This window comes from Salvelinus alpinus, chromosome 32 (assembly GCF_045679555.1).
Source record: "Salvelinus alpinus chromosome 32, SLU_Salpinus.1, whole genome shotgun sequence".
Taxonomy (NCBI): domain Eukaryota; kingdom Metazoa; phylum Chordata; class Actinopteri; order Salmoniformes; family Salmonidae; genus Salvelinus; species Salvelinus alpinus.
In genome coordinates this window covers 6,467,953-6,486,138 of record NC_092117.1, presented here as the reverse complement: position 1 = coordinate 6,486,138, position 18,186 = coordinate 6,467,953, and the positions used below count along the sequence as shown (strand labels likewise).

The 18,186-nt window shown below is 42.7% G+C and overlaps 1 protein-coding gene across 5 annotated transcripts in view; it reads left to right on the top strand.

Annotated features, from left to right (window-relative positions):
* The window catches only part of LOC139562262 (sorbin and SH3 domain-containing protein 1-like), a 70,836-nt gene extending 56,219 nt beyond the window's left edge, over nt 1–14,617 (top strand). For 4 of the 5 annotated variants that reach the window (XM_071379792.1, XM_071379793.1, XM_071379794.1 and 1 more), the window contains 11 exons: nt 1,757–1,842; nt 2,121–2,294; nt 3,804–3,850; nt 4,230–4,344; nt 4,788–4,913; nt 5,175–5,369; nt 5,592–6,140; nt 7,940–8,038; nt 8,927–9,123; nt 9,476–9,582; nt 9,823–14,617. In XM_071379792.1, coding sequence (XP_071235893.1) covers nt 1,757–1,842; nt 2,121–2,294; nt 3,804–3,850; nt 4,230–4,344; nt 4,788–4,913; nt 5,175–5,369; nt 5,592–6,140; nt 7,940–8,038; nt 8,927–9,123; nt 9,476–9,582; nt 9,823–9,890 — 1,763 coding nt within the window. In that variant the 3' untranslated portion in view covers nt 9,891–14,617. The remainder of the gene's footprint in view (nt 1–1,756; nt 1,843–2,120; nt 2,295–3,803; nt 3,851–4,229; nt 4,345–4,787; nt 4,914–5,174; nt 5,370–5,591; nt 6,141–7,939; nt 8,039–8,926; nt 9,124–9,475; nt 9,583–9,822) is intronic. The other variant, XM_071379795.1, reaches the window with a different exon arrangement.
* The last annotated feature ends 3,569 nt before the right edge of the window (nt 14,618–18,186 follow it).

Genomic DNA, 18,186 nt, shown 5'->3' with positions numbered 1-18,186 from the left:
TTCACATTGTACACCAGCCATATCATAGTCACAGTATTGTATCGGAATGTTTTGTACAGTATTTGTTGCCTCTATAGCTGTCGATCTCTCTCTCTCTGCCTTTTTTTCCATCAACAACACCCTAAAGCTTAGTCATAGTGTGTTGCTGTGTTTGTTGTTGTTTCGTGCATGCGGGAATATACACTGAGTGTACAAAACATGAAGAACACCTTCCTTATAGTGATTTGCACCCCCACCCCACCTGATGAATAACAGCTCATATTTCTCTAGCTCATCAATAACACATTTGAGCCCTCCTGATCCATCATGGTAGTTATAAGATCCACTCTCTTGATCCATGAACTGCTCTGCTGCTGACCTCCCCCATATACTGTAGATAGACAGTCATGCGCTTCAAAAAAAGACTTTGTGTAGTAGTTAACAATCACAATGACACACCGCAGCTACTATATACACTGTACAAGAATACAGACTGAGTGTACAAAACATTCAGAACACCCACAGTTGTGTCAAGTTGGCTGGATGTCCTTTGGGTGGTGGACCATTCTTGATAAACACGGGAAACTGATAAACATGAAAAAAAAAACAGCAGCATTGCAGTTCTTGACACAAACCGGTGTGCCTGGCACCTACTACCATACCCTGTTCAAAGGCACTTAAATCTTGTCCATTCACCCTCTGAATGGCACACGTACACAATCTATGTCTCAATTGTCTCAAGGCTTAAAAATCCTTCTTTAACCGGTCTCCTCCACTTCATCTACATGGATTGAAGTGGATTTAACAAGTGACATCAATAAGGCTTTCACCTCAATTCACCTGGTCAGTATTTGCCATGGAAAGAGCAGGTATTATTAATGTTTTTGTACATTTAGTGTATGTTTTTTCCTTATTTTTTTGGGTTGTGTGTGTATTTTTTCTTTATCATACTGAAAATGACACCTTTTCTTTGGAGCATGACTAGTTCTATATGGTACAATGTTACAAGTTCCCTTGCTTTGTCAAACTATGCTTTATACATCTATTGGAATTGTGGTATTGCAATGCGTTAGGGTTATTTAAAAAACTAAAATATATACACTACCGTTCAAAAGTTTGGGGCCACTTAGAAAAGCAAATGTTTTTGTCCATTAAAATAACATCTAAATTGATCAGAAATACAGTGTAGACATTGTAGAATAGTGTAGACAGTGTAGAATAGCCTTAATTTCTCAGAACAAGAATAGACTGACTAGTTTCAGAAGAAAGTACTTTGTTTCTGGCCATTTTGAGCCTGTAATCGAACCCACAAATGCTGATGCTCCAGATACTCAACTAGTCTAAAGAAGGCCAGTTTTATTGCTTCTTTAAATCAGAACAACCGTTTTCAGCTGTGCTAACATAATTGCAAAAGGGTTTTCTAATGATCAATTAGCCTTTTAAAATGGTAAACTTGGATTAGCTAACACAACGTGCCATTGGAACACAGGAGTGATGGTTGCTGATAATGGGCCTCTGTACGCCTATGTAGATATTCCATTAAAAAATCTGCCGTTTCCAGTAACGATAGTCATTTACAACATTAACAATTTCTACACTGTATTTCTGATCAATTTGATGTTATTTCTTTCAAAAACAAGGACATTTCTAAGTGACCCCAAACTTTTGAACGGTAGTGTAAATTACAGATATTGAGAGCAGCATTATTGATGAATTTTGTTATGTGAAAATGTTCAATCAGATTTTCAGGACATAATGAATTTATTTTTCGTACTAGATTCAGACTCGTCCCAGGCTTTGACCCAAGGAGACCTTGGTGATGGCCAGGATGAAGTGGTTAGGAGACGCCATGGAGACAAAGAGGTAACATTTCTTTATAGTTTTTAATAAATTCTGAAATGTTTCGTTTCTAGTCATCTCAACAAAACCTGATAGGGCTTCACTCTCTTTTTGACCAAGAAATAGAACTCTAAACGTTTCTGTGTAAACAAAAACGGTGAAATATTTTAACAATTTAAAAAATTGCTTTTGTATCCTCATCTTGAAAATGTCTGCGGTCCTCAGAACTATTAATGTGGCATACAAGAACAAGTGAAATACAAAAAAATGTACTAGCAGATTATGGTATGTTTCCCTGACAGAAGATCTTGGAAGAGCAGCGGCGGCTGAAGAGGGAGCAGGAGGAGGCTGACACAGCATCGAGGCGACACACAGGAATCGTTCCCACCCACCACCAGTTCATCACTAACGAGCGCTTCGGAGACCTGCTCAACATCAACATCAACGACACAGACAAGAGGAAATCCGGATCAGAGGTACAGTACAGTAACATCCCTCTCATTGTGCAAAATGACAGCTATTTTGGTGGTGTGTGTGCGTAAGTGGTGCGTCAGCTGTTTGTTCACACGTACCCGCCCGCAAATGCCAGTAACCCATCTGCAACCTTACGACTACTGTATATAAAAAATATATATATTTATTTTTTCTTCATAAAGGTAGTGTACTGGGCCTTTATTAGTCCTGTATTAGCGGGCCAATATACCCCCCCCTCGCCCCAACATAGGTAAGCAGATCATAGGCTAGCATTACTCGCTTGCACAACACAGTTTTGATCCCTCCCCCGTTATGTTTCTGTGATTTACCATTTCAACATACCTCACTACAATACCATACACTACTCTATTTTCAGTGACCAGCTAAATAGATCTGCCAAACATATATTATCATCATGATAAACCTGCTGTTCACTGTGTATTCCCTGGCACATATTTAAAAGGGAAAGGGGGATACCTAGTCAGTTGTACAACTGAATGCATTCAACTGAAATGTGTCTTCCGCATTTAACACTGTCTTAATCGACATCTATTTCTTCGGCGCCCGGGGAACAGTGGGTTAACTGCCTTGCTCAGGGACAGAACGGACAATTTTGACCTTGTCAGCTTTGTGATTCGATCCAGCAACCTTTCAGTTACTGGCCCAGCGTTCTAACCACTAGGCACTACGTTTTAATCAGTCAGCTTCCTCTGTTGGCAGTGCTCTATCTGTTTGACTGTAGCTCACAGTATTTACCACCGGACAGAAACACAGTCACAAGAGCTGTTTCATTCAGATCATTGCTAGAATATTCTCAGTGGATCAGGGACACTGAAAGGGCACAAGTAACAACCAGATGAGCTCAGAGATGAAATCAAGCACTCAAAAACATTTATGCATTTTAACTAATTACTATTGTACGTAACCGGTACAAATTAGTACTCTGGATTATATTTGTTAATGTTTTTATTCAGTTTTGGAAGCATACAATAACAAAGTTAGTGTTCATTTGCAGTGCAGTGCATTTGCAGGTGTCATACTTGAGTAAAAGTAAAGATACCTTCATAGAAAATGACTCAAGTAAAAGTTAGTCACCCACTAAAATACTACTGGAGTAAAAGTCTAAAAGTATTTGATTTTAAATATACTTAAGTATCAAAAGTAAATAATGTGTGTTTAGTGAGTCCGCCCGATCAGAGACAGTATGGATGACCAGAGATGTTCTCTTGATAGATATGTGAATTGGACCATTTTCTGTCCTGCTAAACATTCAAACTGTAATGAGTACTTTTGGGTGTCAGGGAAAATGTATGGAGTACAGGGTATGAAGATGAGGGTATAATTGACTGTGAACATAAACCAGAAGATAGTCTTGTGTGAATCTTGCAAACTAGCATGCAAGATCAGCTTGAACTGAATAACCATCATTTCGTACATGTCACAGGGCATTGGAGTCCAGTCTCCTTTATCCATGCTTATTTTCTAACAGTCCTTGCTTTGTTTGTTTACAGAGAACTCCAGCCCTGGCTCGGTTTGACTTCAGAGCAGAGACTCTAAAGTGGGTAAAAGTCATTGGCACACATACCATAAGTGATTTCAAGAACATGTACAAAATAATTTGAAGCTGCAGTGAAATATAAACACTGGCATGTTGTAATCATCACGTGACTGTAACATGTAGGCCTATGTACCATTTGTGTGACTGATGGCGGTCTAGATGAATCTCCACTCTCACATAGCAATTTACACGTGGGGAGACGTCATTCTAAGTATTTGCGTGAAATATTTACAGTGGGTGATATGTGGTCATATTTCTGCCGTACTTTGTCATATTGCTCAGATGCCTTTGACATTATGCTCATATTGCATTTTTGACATGAATGCATATTGTTGAATCCAATAGCTAACCTATGTTTGTTGTTGCCCTTTTTTTCCAGGGAGTTGCCATTTCAAAAGGGAGACATTGTGTACATCATTCGACAGGTGGATAATAATTGGTTCGAAGGGGAGCATCACGGCAGAGTCGGCATCTTCCCACGGAGTTATGTTGAGGTACAACCACTTCCTGTGTTTTGACTCAAAATGAACTCTGACCTTTTCTTGCTAGATGGAACTCACTATAGTACAGACGGACGTGCCAAATAGATTAGTCAGGGCAGGGTTATTATGATACCAGTCAATTCATCAGGGTTATGACACCAGTCAGTTCAGAAGTTTAAGTAAGAGTCCCAGTAATGATATTCACCGGAGTCATGTTCAGTAAGAAGAAACTGTTCTGAAACAGAGTGAAACAGGGAGGTGCTACCTGAACATGTCCATTAAAAACACAGATATGTGTTTCCTGTCGCAAAGCGTTTTTACTACAGTGTGCCCTCCTGAATGTGACACTGGTACCTTGCGTTGACTTTAACCGAAACCCTCCTAAACTTGAAACTTGTTTCTAGCATTGGAATTGACTGATGTATTTTGTGGATTTGTGTGGATGTTTGCTCCAGCTCCTTCCCCCCACGGAGAAGGCCCAGCCAAAGAAGAGTGCCCCAGTGCAGGTGCTGGAGTATGGAGAGGCCATAGCACGTTTCAACTTCACAGGGGACACGGTAGTGGAGATGTCATTTAGAAAGGTAAACTGAAGAGCGAGGTTTTAAAGCTATTGAGTTTAGGAGCAGTTGTAACATTTGTTCCTCTTTTTGCGTAATACAAAATGGAAATCGCAAAGTATTACAGCATAGTAACATCATAGTGTTATGATACAGGAAATACAGTATGTTTAACATAAATATTGTGCATGCTGGTGTTTAGTTTGTGCTTGATGTTATGTTATTCAATGCTATGCATCGAAATGTGCGATCATATGAGCTAACGCGATACCAATGTGTCTACAGGGAGAGAGGATCATCCTAATTCGTAGGGTCGATGAGAACTGGTACGAGGGCAAGGTCTCCGGGTCCAATCGCCAGGGTATCTTCCCCGTCACCTACATAGAGGTGCATAAACGACCCAGAATCAAGAATGGATTGGATTATCCAGACCCACCCATTGGCCAATCACCTCACCGCAGCCTCAATGCTTCCCCTCAGGTAATGGCACACTCTCTTGTAGACTTCAGTCTGTCCAGGAATACAACAATACTCTCCAAGTTTGTCTCTTTTTTGTTGTTGTTTACTTTGGAGCTGTAATATTCCTTTTTTTTCTCCTTTATTATTTGTGTTCATTTTTGCTCATGTCTAATGTTTCATCCTTCCTTTCCATTTCTGTCCCTCGCCCTCCCCTCTCTCTGGATGGCCATTTTGGTCTATAAGCTGAACCGTGTCCGTAGCAACCGGCTCATCACGTCCCCCCTGCCCCTCCCCCGCTCCCCCCGCCGCTCTGTGTCCCCCGAGGTCCACGCCATCTCCTCTGAGTGGATCTCCCTGACCATAGGGGGTGCCGGCCCCCCTGCTGCCCCAACCCCTCCTCTACCCCCACTCCCCTCCGTGTCTTATCGCTGGGGCGAGTACCTGCCCCCTTCCATGTCCGCCAGCCCCGTGCCGCCCACCTGCGGCAGCCCCTACTGCATCTCCCCAATGGCCTCCCCTTCCGCCTCCCCCCTGCCCCCACCCCGCCCTGGCTCGGCCACCCCTTACCTCACCTTCACCCCGCCCCAGGGGGAGGACTTCCTTCTCTCCCCTCCCTCTCCTCGTCTGTCCCGCAGTCTGAGCCCCTGTGGGGGGGTAGGCCTGGAGAGCTGGCTGACAGGGGCCAGTCCCTTGCGCCTCCTGGAGAGGGATTTGATGGAGGGGGAGGGGGCAGAGGGAGACAGGGGCACTGGACGCGAAGCCCTGGGCTACTGGCGAAATAGCCCTGCAGAGGTATCTGGCCTACTGCATGGTGTGCAGTGTTGCGTCTCAGGCTCACTGTGGAACTGGAGATCTGACCTCCATGAGCCACAATAAGAGGATGTTTCCATTGATGATGCCTCTAGATAGATAATTGTGCAAATAGACAGTGAATGATGACTAACTGTAATGTTGAACTAATGTTGACCCCTCCAATGCAGTCACCAGAGCTTACACGACTCCTGTGTCATATTTTGGTCTGCATGTGTTTCTTGTGTGTTCCCTACTCACATGCACATGGTTGAGCGGTACATGATCTCCTCAGGCGTTTGGAATGAAAACCACGTGACTGTGCATGATTTGTATTTTTGAAATGTGTTGAATGATTCAGGGAGTTGTTGCAGAATCTTGACCCCCCCACCCCCCCCACCACTATAGCATCATCTCACTGGGCACAGACGTCAATTCAACCTCTATTCCACGTTCATTGAAATGACGTGGGAACAACATTGATTCAACCAGTGTGTACCCAGTGGGATGTTGTAAAATATTGTCGTAGAGGAGCCAATTTGATTACTATTTGACGATCAAGTTTGATTTGGGAACAATATGAAACAAGTGTATGAATGTTTTTATAGAACATATACATTTTGTGATTGGTTTTTTTAATAGAAAATTACTTTTGTTCGAGAGACACACTACATGACCAAAAGTATGTGGACACCTGCTCGTCGAACATCTCATTACAAAATTAAGGGAAATTAATATGGAGTTGGTCCCCCCTTTGCTGCTAGAACAGCCTCCACTCTTCTGGGGAGGCTTTCCACTAGATGTCGCAAACTTTGCTGCGGGGACTTGCTTCCATTCAGCCACAAGAGCAGTAGTGAGGTCGGGCACTAACGTTGGGCGTTTAGGCCTGGCTCACAGTCGGCGTTCCAATTCATCCCAAAGGTGTTCGAAGGAGTTGAGGTCAGAGCTCTGTAGAGGCCAGTCAAGTTCTTCCACACCGATCTCGACAAACTATTTCTGTATGGATCTCGCTTTGTGCACGGGCATTGTCATATTGAAACAGCAAAGGGCCTTCCCCAAACTCCAGACATCCGCCAACCCCATATTCGTCTGTCGGTCTGCCTGCCAGATGGTGAAGCGTGGTTCATCACTCCTGAGAACGCGTTTCCACAGCTCCAGAGTCCAATGGACTGCGAGCTTTACACCACTCCAGCCGATACTTGGCATTGCGCATGGTGATCTTAGGTTTATGTGCGGCTGCTCAGCCATGGAAACCCATTTCATGAAGCTCCTGATGAACAGTTATTGTGCTGACGTTGCTTCCAGAGGCAGTTTGGAACTCGGTAGTGAGTGTTGCAACCGAGCACAGTACATTTTTATGCGCTTCAGCACTCGGCGGTCCCGATCTGTGAGTTTGTGTGGCCTACCACTTTGCGCCTGAGCCGTTGTTGCTCCTAGAAATTTGATGAACTGACTTGTTGGAAAGGTGGCATCCTACGACGGTGCCACGTTGAAAGTCACTGAGCTCTTCAGTAAGGTAATTCTACTGCGAATATTTGTCTATGGAGATTGCATGGTTGTGTGCTCGATTTTTTTTTACACCTGTCAACAACGGGTGTGGCTGGAATCGCCGAATCCACTAATTTGAAGGGGTGTCCACATACTTTTGTATGTATAGTGTACGTCTAACCAAGAGTGTGAATTGACTTCCACTGCAATTCTGTTTACAGCGCACGCTGTTGAAAATGAATTGCGTCCTGTAGACATGAACTCCTATTTGCGATCCATGCATGAGTCTAATGTGTGTGTTGTTCCTCTTGCAGCTGGTGAAGAATGAGAGTGACTACCATGGTAGAACCTCCAGGAGCCCTGTCATGTTGTTTGACATCCACGACAACAACATGAAAGCCAACTCATTTGAGGTAAGGTGCTGGTTTGCATGTCGTGGGGCTGACGATACTATTAGACAATGTACGTATATGTTTGTTATTTCTGGATTGGAAATATGCGGTGGGGGTTCGTTTCTCGATGATCTACGGCACAGGTGTCAAACTCATTCCACGGGGGGCCGAGTGTCTGCGGGTTTTCGCTCCTCCCTTGTACTTGATTGATGAATTAACATCACTAATTAGTTAGGAACTCCCCACACCTGGTTGTCTAGGGCTTTATTGAAAGGAAAAACCAAAAACCTGCAGACACTAGGCCCTCCGTGGAATGAGTTTGACACCCCTGATCTACGGCGATCGTTTCCTTTAACTCATCAACGTCAAGATATTCATTTGACTTAACATCATCACTTAACGAATCGTTTATCCTAAACCGCATCACTCAGCTTCCGACTTTTATTTCGATTTTCTGTAAAAAAATAAAAAAAATAAAAGTCAATAAGATTAATATGACAGCATTCTTGCATGACCTTGCTGCCATCTGTTCCTCTCCATTGGTTGTGCATGTCTTATTTTGAATGGTATCAGACCATTCACTAATATTTCATTGTGACTGTGTACATTCTACATGCCACTCACTCTACTGTCTTGCTCTTCCATGCGTACCCCTTTGCCGGACTCCAACACGATCTCTCCTGGTGTTTCACGGCTTTCCTGGTTTTTCCTGGTTTCTAACGGACCCCTCTCTTTCTGCCTTGCTACTCACCGGACATCCTACCTTCCTTCTTCCTGTACGTCCTCTAACTCCCTGCCCTGCCCCGCCCCAACCCTCTCCCCAACTCCATAATCTCTCCTCTTCTGGGCTGACTGGGAATTCTGTGGAAATTCTGGGAATTCTCCCTCTGACCTGACCACTGTCACTAGGAAGCGGTTTGTAATGAGATCATGAATATAGCTGAGACCTCGGTGAGGTACTGCCGCACTCTCTCCCCCCACCCCCATGACTCTGTCCTTCACCGACTCCTGCCCCCCCTTCACCCCAGTAAACAATCTCTCATCATTTCCCAGCAACCCCAGTCCCACAGCAGCAGCCCGGAGCCAGGTCGTCTCAGCTGTGGAATGTGAGTATGGCCGTCTGAAGTCTGTCCCTACGTCTAGCTCTGGATACACTTGTTACTGTTATACTGTTATACTCCGACTAAAGGATTCAAAGCCCCAGTTCAAGAGTCATGTTCATTAGGGCACGCAACGGGGAAAGTTTTTGAAAGCTTTGCAACGAAAAAATTAAAATGAGCGTTTTTAGGGGTGGGATAAGTCCCAGTAGTCCCTCTGTTTCAGTTGGTTTCAATCCGTTTGGTGCCTAATGAACACGGCCCTGGTTTGGTAAATACATTTATTTTATCGTTTTTGATATTATGTCTCTCAAGTCCTTTTATGGTTGTATTTCTGACTTTATGTAGTGTTACCCTACAGTTTCCAGGCTTTATACTGTTACGTGCCACAGAATGAAGATGAGCTGGAGCTGCAGGAGGGAGATCTTGTCAGCGTAATGGAGAAGTGCGATGACGGCTGGTTTGTTGGTATGTGCCTGGGGCCTCAGGATAGATTGCCCGAAGATATAGTCATAATCACTGTGTCACATCCATCCATATAGGGTGACAGCAGAGGGTTAAACTTCCATGTTTGTCATTTCTCAGAAATTCTCACATAGATGTTCAAACACATAGAGTTCAAGAGTGCACAACTTACATTGGTTCTGCCTGAGTAGGCACATTTGAGTGCAAAGACTAACAAATATTGTTGTTGTTTTTCATTCTCAGGTACCTCAAAGAGGACAAAACAGTTTGGCACGTTTCCAGGAAACTACGTGAAAGAGGTCAACTTGTAACCTGTCAACAAACATTTATAGTGTGAGGAGAACCCAGCTCTAACCCTTGGTTACCATTCAAGTTTTGGGAAGGCATTACTATTGCGCTTGATTGTTTAAATTAGGATAGTCATTCAGCCAGGTGAATACGTTTGTCTGGTGTAAGTGATGAGTTTGGTGTGAGGTATGTTAATGTACATGAGGCGAAGACAGGAGGAAGCTTTGCTGTTGACTCATTGCCCAAACGTTAGTGTGGTGTATACGTACTCCAACCATATCCTATACAGTACATGGCTGAATTTATAAAATAATATTCTGACAATGGAACTTGTAGTAAAAAAAACTCCTCCGAAAATGTCAACACATACAGACTACGTTATACAATGAGTTTACAAAACATTATGAACACAAGATTTTTCCATGACATAGACTGACCAGGTGAATCCAGGTGAAAGCTATGATCCCTTATTGATGTCACTTGTTAAATCCACTTCAAATCAGTGTAGATGCAGGGGAGGAGACAGGTTAAAGAAGCATTTTTAATCCTTGAGACAATTGAGACATGGATTGTGTATGTGTGCCATTCAGAGAGTGAATGGGCAAGACAAAATATTTAAGTGCCTTTGAACAGGGTATGGTAGTAGGTGCCAGGCGCACCGGTTTGTGTCAAGAACTGCAACGCTGCTGGGATTTTTAATGCTCAATCTTCCCGTGTGTTTCACGAATGGTCTACCACCCAAAGGACATCCAGCCAACTTGACACAACTGTGGGAAGCATTGGAATCAATATGGGCCAGCATCCCTGTGGAACGCTTTCAACATGCTTTCAACAACTCAATATTAGGAAGGTGTTCTTAATGTTTTGTACACTCAGTCAGTATTCTTGTACAGTGTATATAGTAGCTGCGGTGTGTCATTGTGATTGTTAACTACTACACAAAGTATTTTTTTGAAGCGCATGACTGTCTATCTACAGTATATGGGGGAGGTCAGCAGCAGAGCAGTTCATGGATCAAGAGAGTGGATCTTATAACTACCATGATGGATCAGGAGGGCTCAAATGTGTTGTTGATGAGCTAGAGAAATATGAGCTGTTATTCATCAGCTACCTTTCAGGACCTTTTTTGGCGAAAGCATTTTGAATGCGGACACATGCATCTGAAGGTTACATGACATGCTAAGTCGTCTAGAAGACAAATATTTTTCCTAGGTAAACCCGGTAACTAGCAGTGTTTGGTTAGACATACCATGGAGGTATCAGGCTGTGTGTGACGGCACATACTTGGACAGTGTCCAACAAACCATATTCCTTGATTCGAATTTCGAAAACTCATTGACCTGACAGTGAACTTCTAAAAAAAAAAAAAAAAAAAAAACATTTGTAGAATCGTGGAATGGCTTGGTTTTATTCACTCAGAATGCACTGAAAACTATAAAGCTATGTTTTTGACAATGTAGTCAATGTAGAATTGTAGTCTTCGTAAAATAGCAGAGCGTTTCTTACCTCAGTGTAGTCCAAAAGCTTCCAATGCCATTTTAGTATTGCCTTTGTTTTCTAACCAAGGTGTGTACTATAATTCGAGCATGTTCATGTATATGATAGAAATCTGGAAATGCTCAAACACGTTAGCTAATATTAGCTAAGCTTTCTGTCAGTTGAAGTGATTAATACAATCAGGAAGACTGGTTGTGCTATGTACATACCTGATTAAGAGAGATCGCGCATGGGTATGAAGGAGTGTACGTGCAAGCAAGCGTATACGCCTGTGTGTCACACCTATGTGTCGCACATCTCTTATCAAAAAAAGATTTTCTGTCATCTTGTACAGCATATCTGTCCCTTAAAATTATAAGTAACATTAGCTGTCTGATCTTTTGTGATTCCTGTGAGGTAGCTGGTGGCAGACAGCTGCCTAAGCTATACTGGCTCCAGTGAAACCACAGGACAGGGGTGGTATGCCACTCTTTTTAATTTAAAGCACTTAACTTCCGCCCCGAGGTAATTTTTGAGCTTTCTCCTCACACCAATTGTATACTAATTCATTTGAAGTTTAAAAAAGCCTTTCGTGAACTAACACTCGCACTTTACTTTTTTCCCCCTTACTAGCTCTGACTTTGCTAATAGCTACTTTATTGAGGAAAAATGTACTTACTATGACTGTGATATGTGGTTGACCCACCTAGCTATCTTAAGATAAATGCACTAACTGTACGTCGCTCTGGATAAGAGTGTCTGCTAAATGATTAAAATGTAAATGTAACTCTTTGTTTGAGTAACGATTGATTTTAATTTGTGAGCATTTTACTTTTTACATTTGACAAATTATATATCCCAATATTGTTGGATACAGGGGCCTTTTATACACAGTAGGCTATGTGTAGCCTCAGTGTAGCATCTGAGAGTGCTAAGCTATTTAAGAGCATTAAACTATATCAATGCCATTATTATTTGGAGGCCAGCAGGTACAACCAGAAAAACATCACTCATTATCTTTGAACTGGACTGCTCCTTCAGTGAAGATTGCTTTGAATTCGGATATCAACGCATCGAGACAGTCTTCCTGTGAGGACAGAGGTCCTCAATCTGAGAGCTACATTAGATCACTACGCCGGTAACAGCCACCATACGTCAGAATATATCCTAAAAACGCAGCAGATTGATATAAGAATGTATTGTGTCGTGGCGGCTCTACTTTCTCCTCTCTTACTTTGTTCGTATCAAATTATTCCTCCTTATGACTCACTGCTATGCGTTCTTCAAAGGAATCCTCAATGTCATGAGTGACAGTAGTCTGGGTTCACTAGGCAATAGAATTTAAACGTGTTTCTAAGACAAAAGAAGTATATCTGTCATAAGAGTATCAACATCTAACTAGTATTATTACCTTTATAGTAATACTTCATCTACTTAATGATGACTTGCGTTAAATATCGTTTAAAGCTATTAATGCCATGTTCACATTGTCAGTTTGAAGTGACTCAAATCCTATTTATTTTCATTTCCGATTCAAATCTTTTCTTTGTCCTGCAGTCTGAACAGCCAAAAACCACATGGAATCTTGATATTTAAAGCCACATTTCGAAGGTGGTTTGAAGTCAGATACATATCTGATTTCTGGCCATGTGACTTGTCTTAATGGTCGAATCTGATTTATTTGCCCTCAAGTGGTTTTTAGACTTATTTGGCTAACTACTAGCTACTTTGTTGACCATTTGACAAGAACATGTGGTAACTAACTAGTTTGTAATCGACATGAGACAATACAACACCCAAACATTCAACATCATTGTTTTTCCCTAGCTTGTTAACTGCCAATTGCCAACATTGATGAGAATATAGTCTTGTGTGACAGTTGTTTTTAACGAAACCAGTTACATTGTACTAAGTTGCTGAGTTTGTCTCTACATCATTCATATGACTATCAAGAAGTATTTTGCAGCACTAGGAGAACATAGATGAGGGTTTCTACTGTATGGCCATTCATGTGTTTGTAAATGTCGGTATTTCTCCCCTTGGTTCACTGTACATAACTTCCATAACTTGTTTCTGAAGGATAATCCGAGTGGTAGTATTGTGACTCTAGAGATACAGTAGAGACGGTGTAGAGATACAGAACATAGATGATGGTTTCTACTGTATGGCCATTCATGTGTTTGTAAATTTCAGTATTTCTCCCCTTGGTTCGCTGTACATAACTTCCATAACTTGTTTCTGAAGGATAATCCGAGTGGTTGTATTGTGACTCAGCTGTGAGCTGTTTACCCCATAGAGATACAGTATAAAAAAATGTGTTCTATTTAATTCTGTGGTTTCCACCATGCTAGCACTTGCGCTATAGCTATTACTACCCATCTCCAACTCAGAGACAATGGCATCCAAAGTCAAAGCAAAGCTTACAGAATAAGGTCCCGAGACAATTGAACACGGAAAGGTCTGTTCCATGTCAAACTGACTGTATGATAGACTTTGGCAACAAGCAATCCCTCTTCTTGTGGTATCATATCATAGCCTCACAAGTCAGTGTAAAATGTTGATGGGATAATGTGCTCCGTGAAGCATCGCAGGATGTATGAATGTACGATTGTGGAGTACTGTATAACACTCGTTATGTAACAAGGATCCGTGCTGTCAGCTTGAATTAACATGTTAAACATTAAACAGCCTGGCACAATAAGAATTGTAAATATGTATAATAAAGAAGTATGCGATGCAAGCGATGGGAAAAGTCACATGAAGCTCTGTTGTTCCCGAAGGAATTTTTTTTGGGGGGGGGGGGGGGGGGGCAAAGCACAGAGTGAAGAGTTATTGAGCACAGACCGTTTGATGCATATGAAGTAACGTTACGCTGCCATTTGATGAGGATCGTAAATGCCTTGTGTCAGATGCAAATTGTGCCTCATTTTCATTAGCTTTTATTGATTATCACAGAAATGTATCCATATGTCATATTTAAGGATATTACTATTGTTTCCCCCGTTGTTTTTTAGTATTTGTGATGGGAGAAGACATGTACTAAAGAACACGATAGCTACTGGACTAAAGTGTGACACAACGCTTCAAGTAAATTATTAATCATCATAAATATGTTTTCATTCGTTTTTCGAGACTCAACCTGCAACAGTTTTTGTTTGCTTATTTTTTGCGGTGCTGTTACCATGTCAATATTAAAATGAAGACAACACTATTTACTGCAGTGATATTATTGATATTTCGGTATTATGCAATATTTAATAAACGATATAAAGTATCCTGAAGTACCATGTGTCTTAATGTCCTGTGTTAAGGTCTAACTTTGAAACAACTGAAGGGTTAAAAAAAACTGTTTTACAGCTATTTGTACACATCGTTTGACTTAGCTTATTCGGATTATTTTTTCACAAACACATGCACACCGCAGACTCACAGAACAGGTATACTCCAAAAAAGACATGCTGTAACCTAAGATGTCCTGGGTAACACTGATCATATAATGAATTATGGAGGCGACAGCACAGTCAGTAATGAACAGATGTTTGTTTAAATGATCATGGAAAAGTAAACAGTTTTGGCTACAGGGAGGCAGACACCACCAACGACATCCCAATTGAACCCCTGAGTGAAAGTGATCAATGCAGTCCAAAAGTTTTGTATTGCTATGAAGAAGGTAGCTAGCAAATTGTTCAAGCGGCAATCAGCAGTTGAAACAACAATAAAGCGTACTCCACACCCCTCTTTCGGTATAAAGCTGAGGGATGGGGCTGGAGAAATGTAACCACTCTCAAATTCATAGACTGAGCTAACGATGCAAGGACTGACAATCCATGATATCACAATTATAGTTTCAACCGTGTTTTGAGGCTATCTAGTATTTGTTTACAAACATTGGCATACAATAAGCTTATATTTTGGGTTCTGATGGGATACGCCAGCTGAACTATGAATGAATTAGAATCAATGGGTACATATCATTCATTTATAAGTCCAAAAATGAATGTAGCAACTGCAGATTTCCCTTTTAATGCTATTTTGTCAGTTTTTTTGCATTTGTAACTTATTTTTTTAACTTATTGTGTAAATAATGTTACTGCTACTGACTCTTATGACCGAAAATAACTTCTGGGCATCATAACAGCGACTACTCACCTCGAACTGGAAGAAGCTTTTTCCTTTAACGAGTCCGACGAGAAGGATACACTGCTTTCCGGGGAACAGGCCCAAATCCCCATCATTTGCGTGAAGAAAATACGGAGAAAAATGGGGCGGAGGTCAGCTGCCTTCTGAGAATTCATAGGCGAGCGAGTAAACTCCCACTGCCATCTGTTCTATTGGCCAACGTGCAATCATTGGAAAATAAAATCGACAAACCTACGATCAAGATTATCCTACCTACGAGACATTAAAAACTGTAATATCTTATGTTTCACCGAGTCGTGGCTGAACGACGACACGGATAATATAAAACTGGCGCGATTTTCCATGCACCGGCAGAACAGAGAAGCTACATCTGGTAAGACGAGGGGTTGGGGTGTGTGTCTATTTGTCAATAACAGCTGGTGCGCGATGTCTAATATTAAAGAAGTCTCAAGGTATTTCTCACCTGAGGTAGAGTACCTTATAATAAGCTGTAGACCACACTATCTACCAAGAGAGTTCTCATCTATATTATTCGTAGACGTCTATTTACCACCACAAACCGATGCTGGCACTAAGACCGCACTCAACCAACTCTATAAGGCCATAAGCAAACAAGAAAATGCTCATCCAGAAGCGGCGCACCTAGTTGCCGGGGACTTTAACGCAGGCAAATTTAAATCCGTTTTACCTCATTTCTACCAGAATGTCACATGTGCAACCAAAGGAAAAACTCTAGACCACCTTTACTCCACACACAGAGATGCATACAAAGCTCTCCCCCATCCTCCATTTGGCAAATCTGACCATAATTCTATCCTCCTGATTCCTGTTCACAAGCAAAAACTAAAGCAGGAAGTACCAGTGACTCACTCAATACAGAAGTGGTCAGATGACACGGATGCTATGCTACAGGACTGTTTTGCTAGCACAGAGTGAAATATGTTCCAGGATTCATCCAATGGCATTGAGTATACCACCTCAGTCATTGGCTTCATCAATAAGTGTATTGACGATGTCGTCTCCACAGTGACCGTACGTACATCCCAAACCAGAAGCTATGGATTACAGGCAACATCCGCATTGAGCGAAAGGCTAGAGCTGCCGCTTTCAAGGAGTGGGAGACTAATCCGGATGTTTATAAGAAATCCGCTATGCCCTCAGACGAACCATCAAACAAGTAAAGCTTCAGTACAGCATTAAGATTGAATCCTACTACACCGGCTATGATGCTCATCGATTTGGCAGGGCTTGAAAACTATTACGGACTACAAAGGGAAACCCAGACGCGAGCTGCCCAGTGACGCGAGACTACCAGACGAGCTAAATGCCTTTCATGTTCGTTTTGAGGCAAGCAACACTGAAGCATGCACAAGAGCACCAGCTGTTCTGGACGACTGTGTGATAATGCTCTGTAGACGATGTGAGCAAGACCTTTAAACAGGTCAACATTCACAAAGCCGCAGGGCCAGACGGATTACCAGGACGTGTACTCAAAGCATGCGCGGATCAATTGTCAAGTGTCTTCACTGACATGTTCAACCTCTCCCTGACTGAGTCTGTAATACCTACATGTTTCAAGCAGACCACCATAGTCCCTGTGCCCAAGGAAGCGAAGGTAACCTACCTAAATGATTACCACGCCGTAGCACTCACGTCGGTAGCCATGAAGTGCTTTGAAAGGCTGGTCATGGCTCACATCAACAGCATCCTCCCGTATACCCTAGACCCACTCCAATTCGCATACCGCCCCAACAGATCCACAGATGACGCAATCTCAATCGTACTCCACGCTGCCCTTTCCCACCTGGATGATAGGAACACCTATGTACGAATGCTGTTCATTGACTACAGCTCAGTGTTCAACACTATGGTGCCCACAAAGCTCATCACTAAGCTAAGGACCCTGGGACTAAACACCTCCCTCTGCAATTGATCCTGGACTTCCTGATGGGCCGACCCCAGGTGGTAAGGGTAGGCAACAACATGTCTGCCACGCTGATCCTCAACACTGGGACCCCTCAGGGGTGTGTACTTAGTCCCCTCCTGTACTCCCTGTTCACCCAAGACTGTGTGGCCAAACATGACTCCAACACCATCATTAAGTTTGCTGACAACATAACAGTGGTAGGCCTGATCACGGACAACAATGAGACAATATATGGGGAGGAGGTCAGAGACCTGGCAGTGTGTTGCCAGGACAACAACCTCTCCCTCAATGTGAGCAAGACAAAGGAGCTGATCGTGGACTACAGGAAAAGGCAGGCCGAACAGGCCCCCATTAACATCGACAGGGCTGTAGTGAAGCGGGTCGAGAGTTTCAAGTTCCTTGGTGTCCACATCACCAACGAACTATCATGGTCCAAACACACCAAGACAGTCGTAAAAGGGCACGACAACACCTTTTCCCCCTCAGGAGACTGAAAAGATTTAGCATGGGTCCCCAGATGCTCAAAAGGTTCTTCAGCTGCACCATCGAAAGCATCTTGACAGGTTGCATCACCGCCTGGTATGGCAACTGCTCGGCATCTGACCGCAAGGCGCTACAGAGTGTAGTGCGTATGGCCCAGTACATCACTGTGGCCAAGCTTCCTGCCATTCGGGACCTATATAATAGGCGGTGTCAGAGGAAAGCCCAAAGACTTGTCAGATACTCCAGTCACCCAAGTCATAGACTGTTTTCTCTGCTACCACACGGCAAGTGGT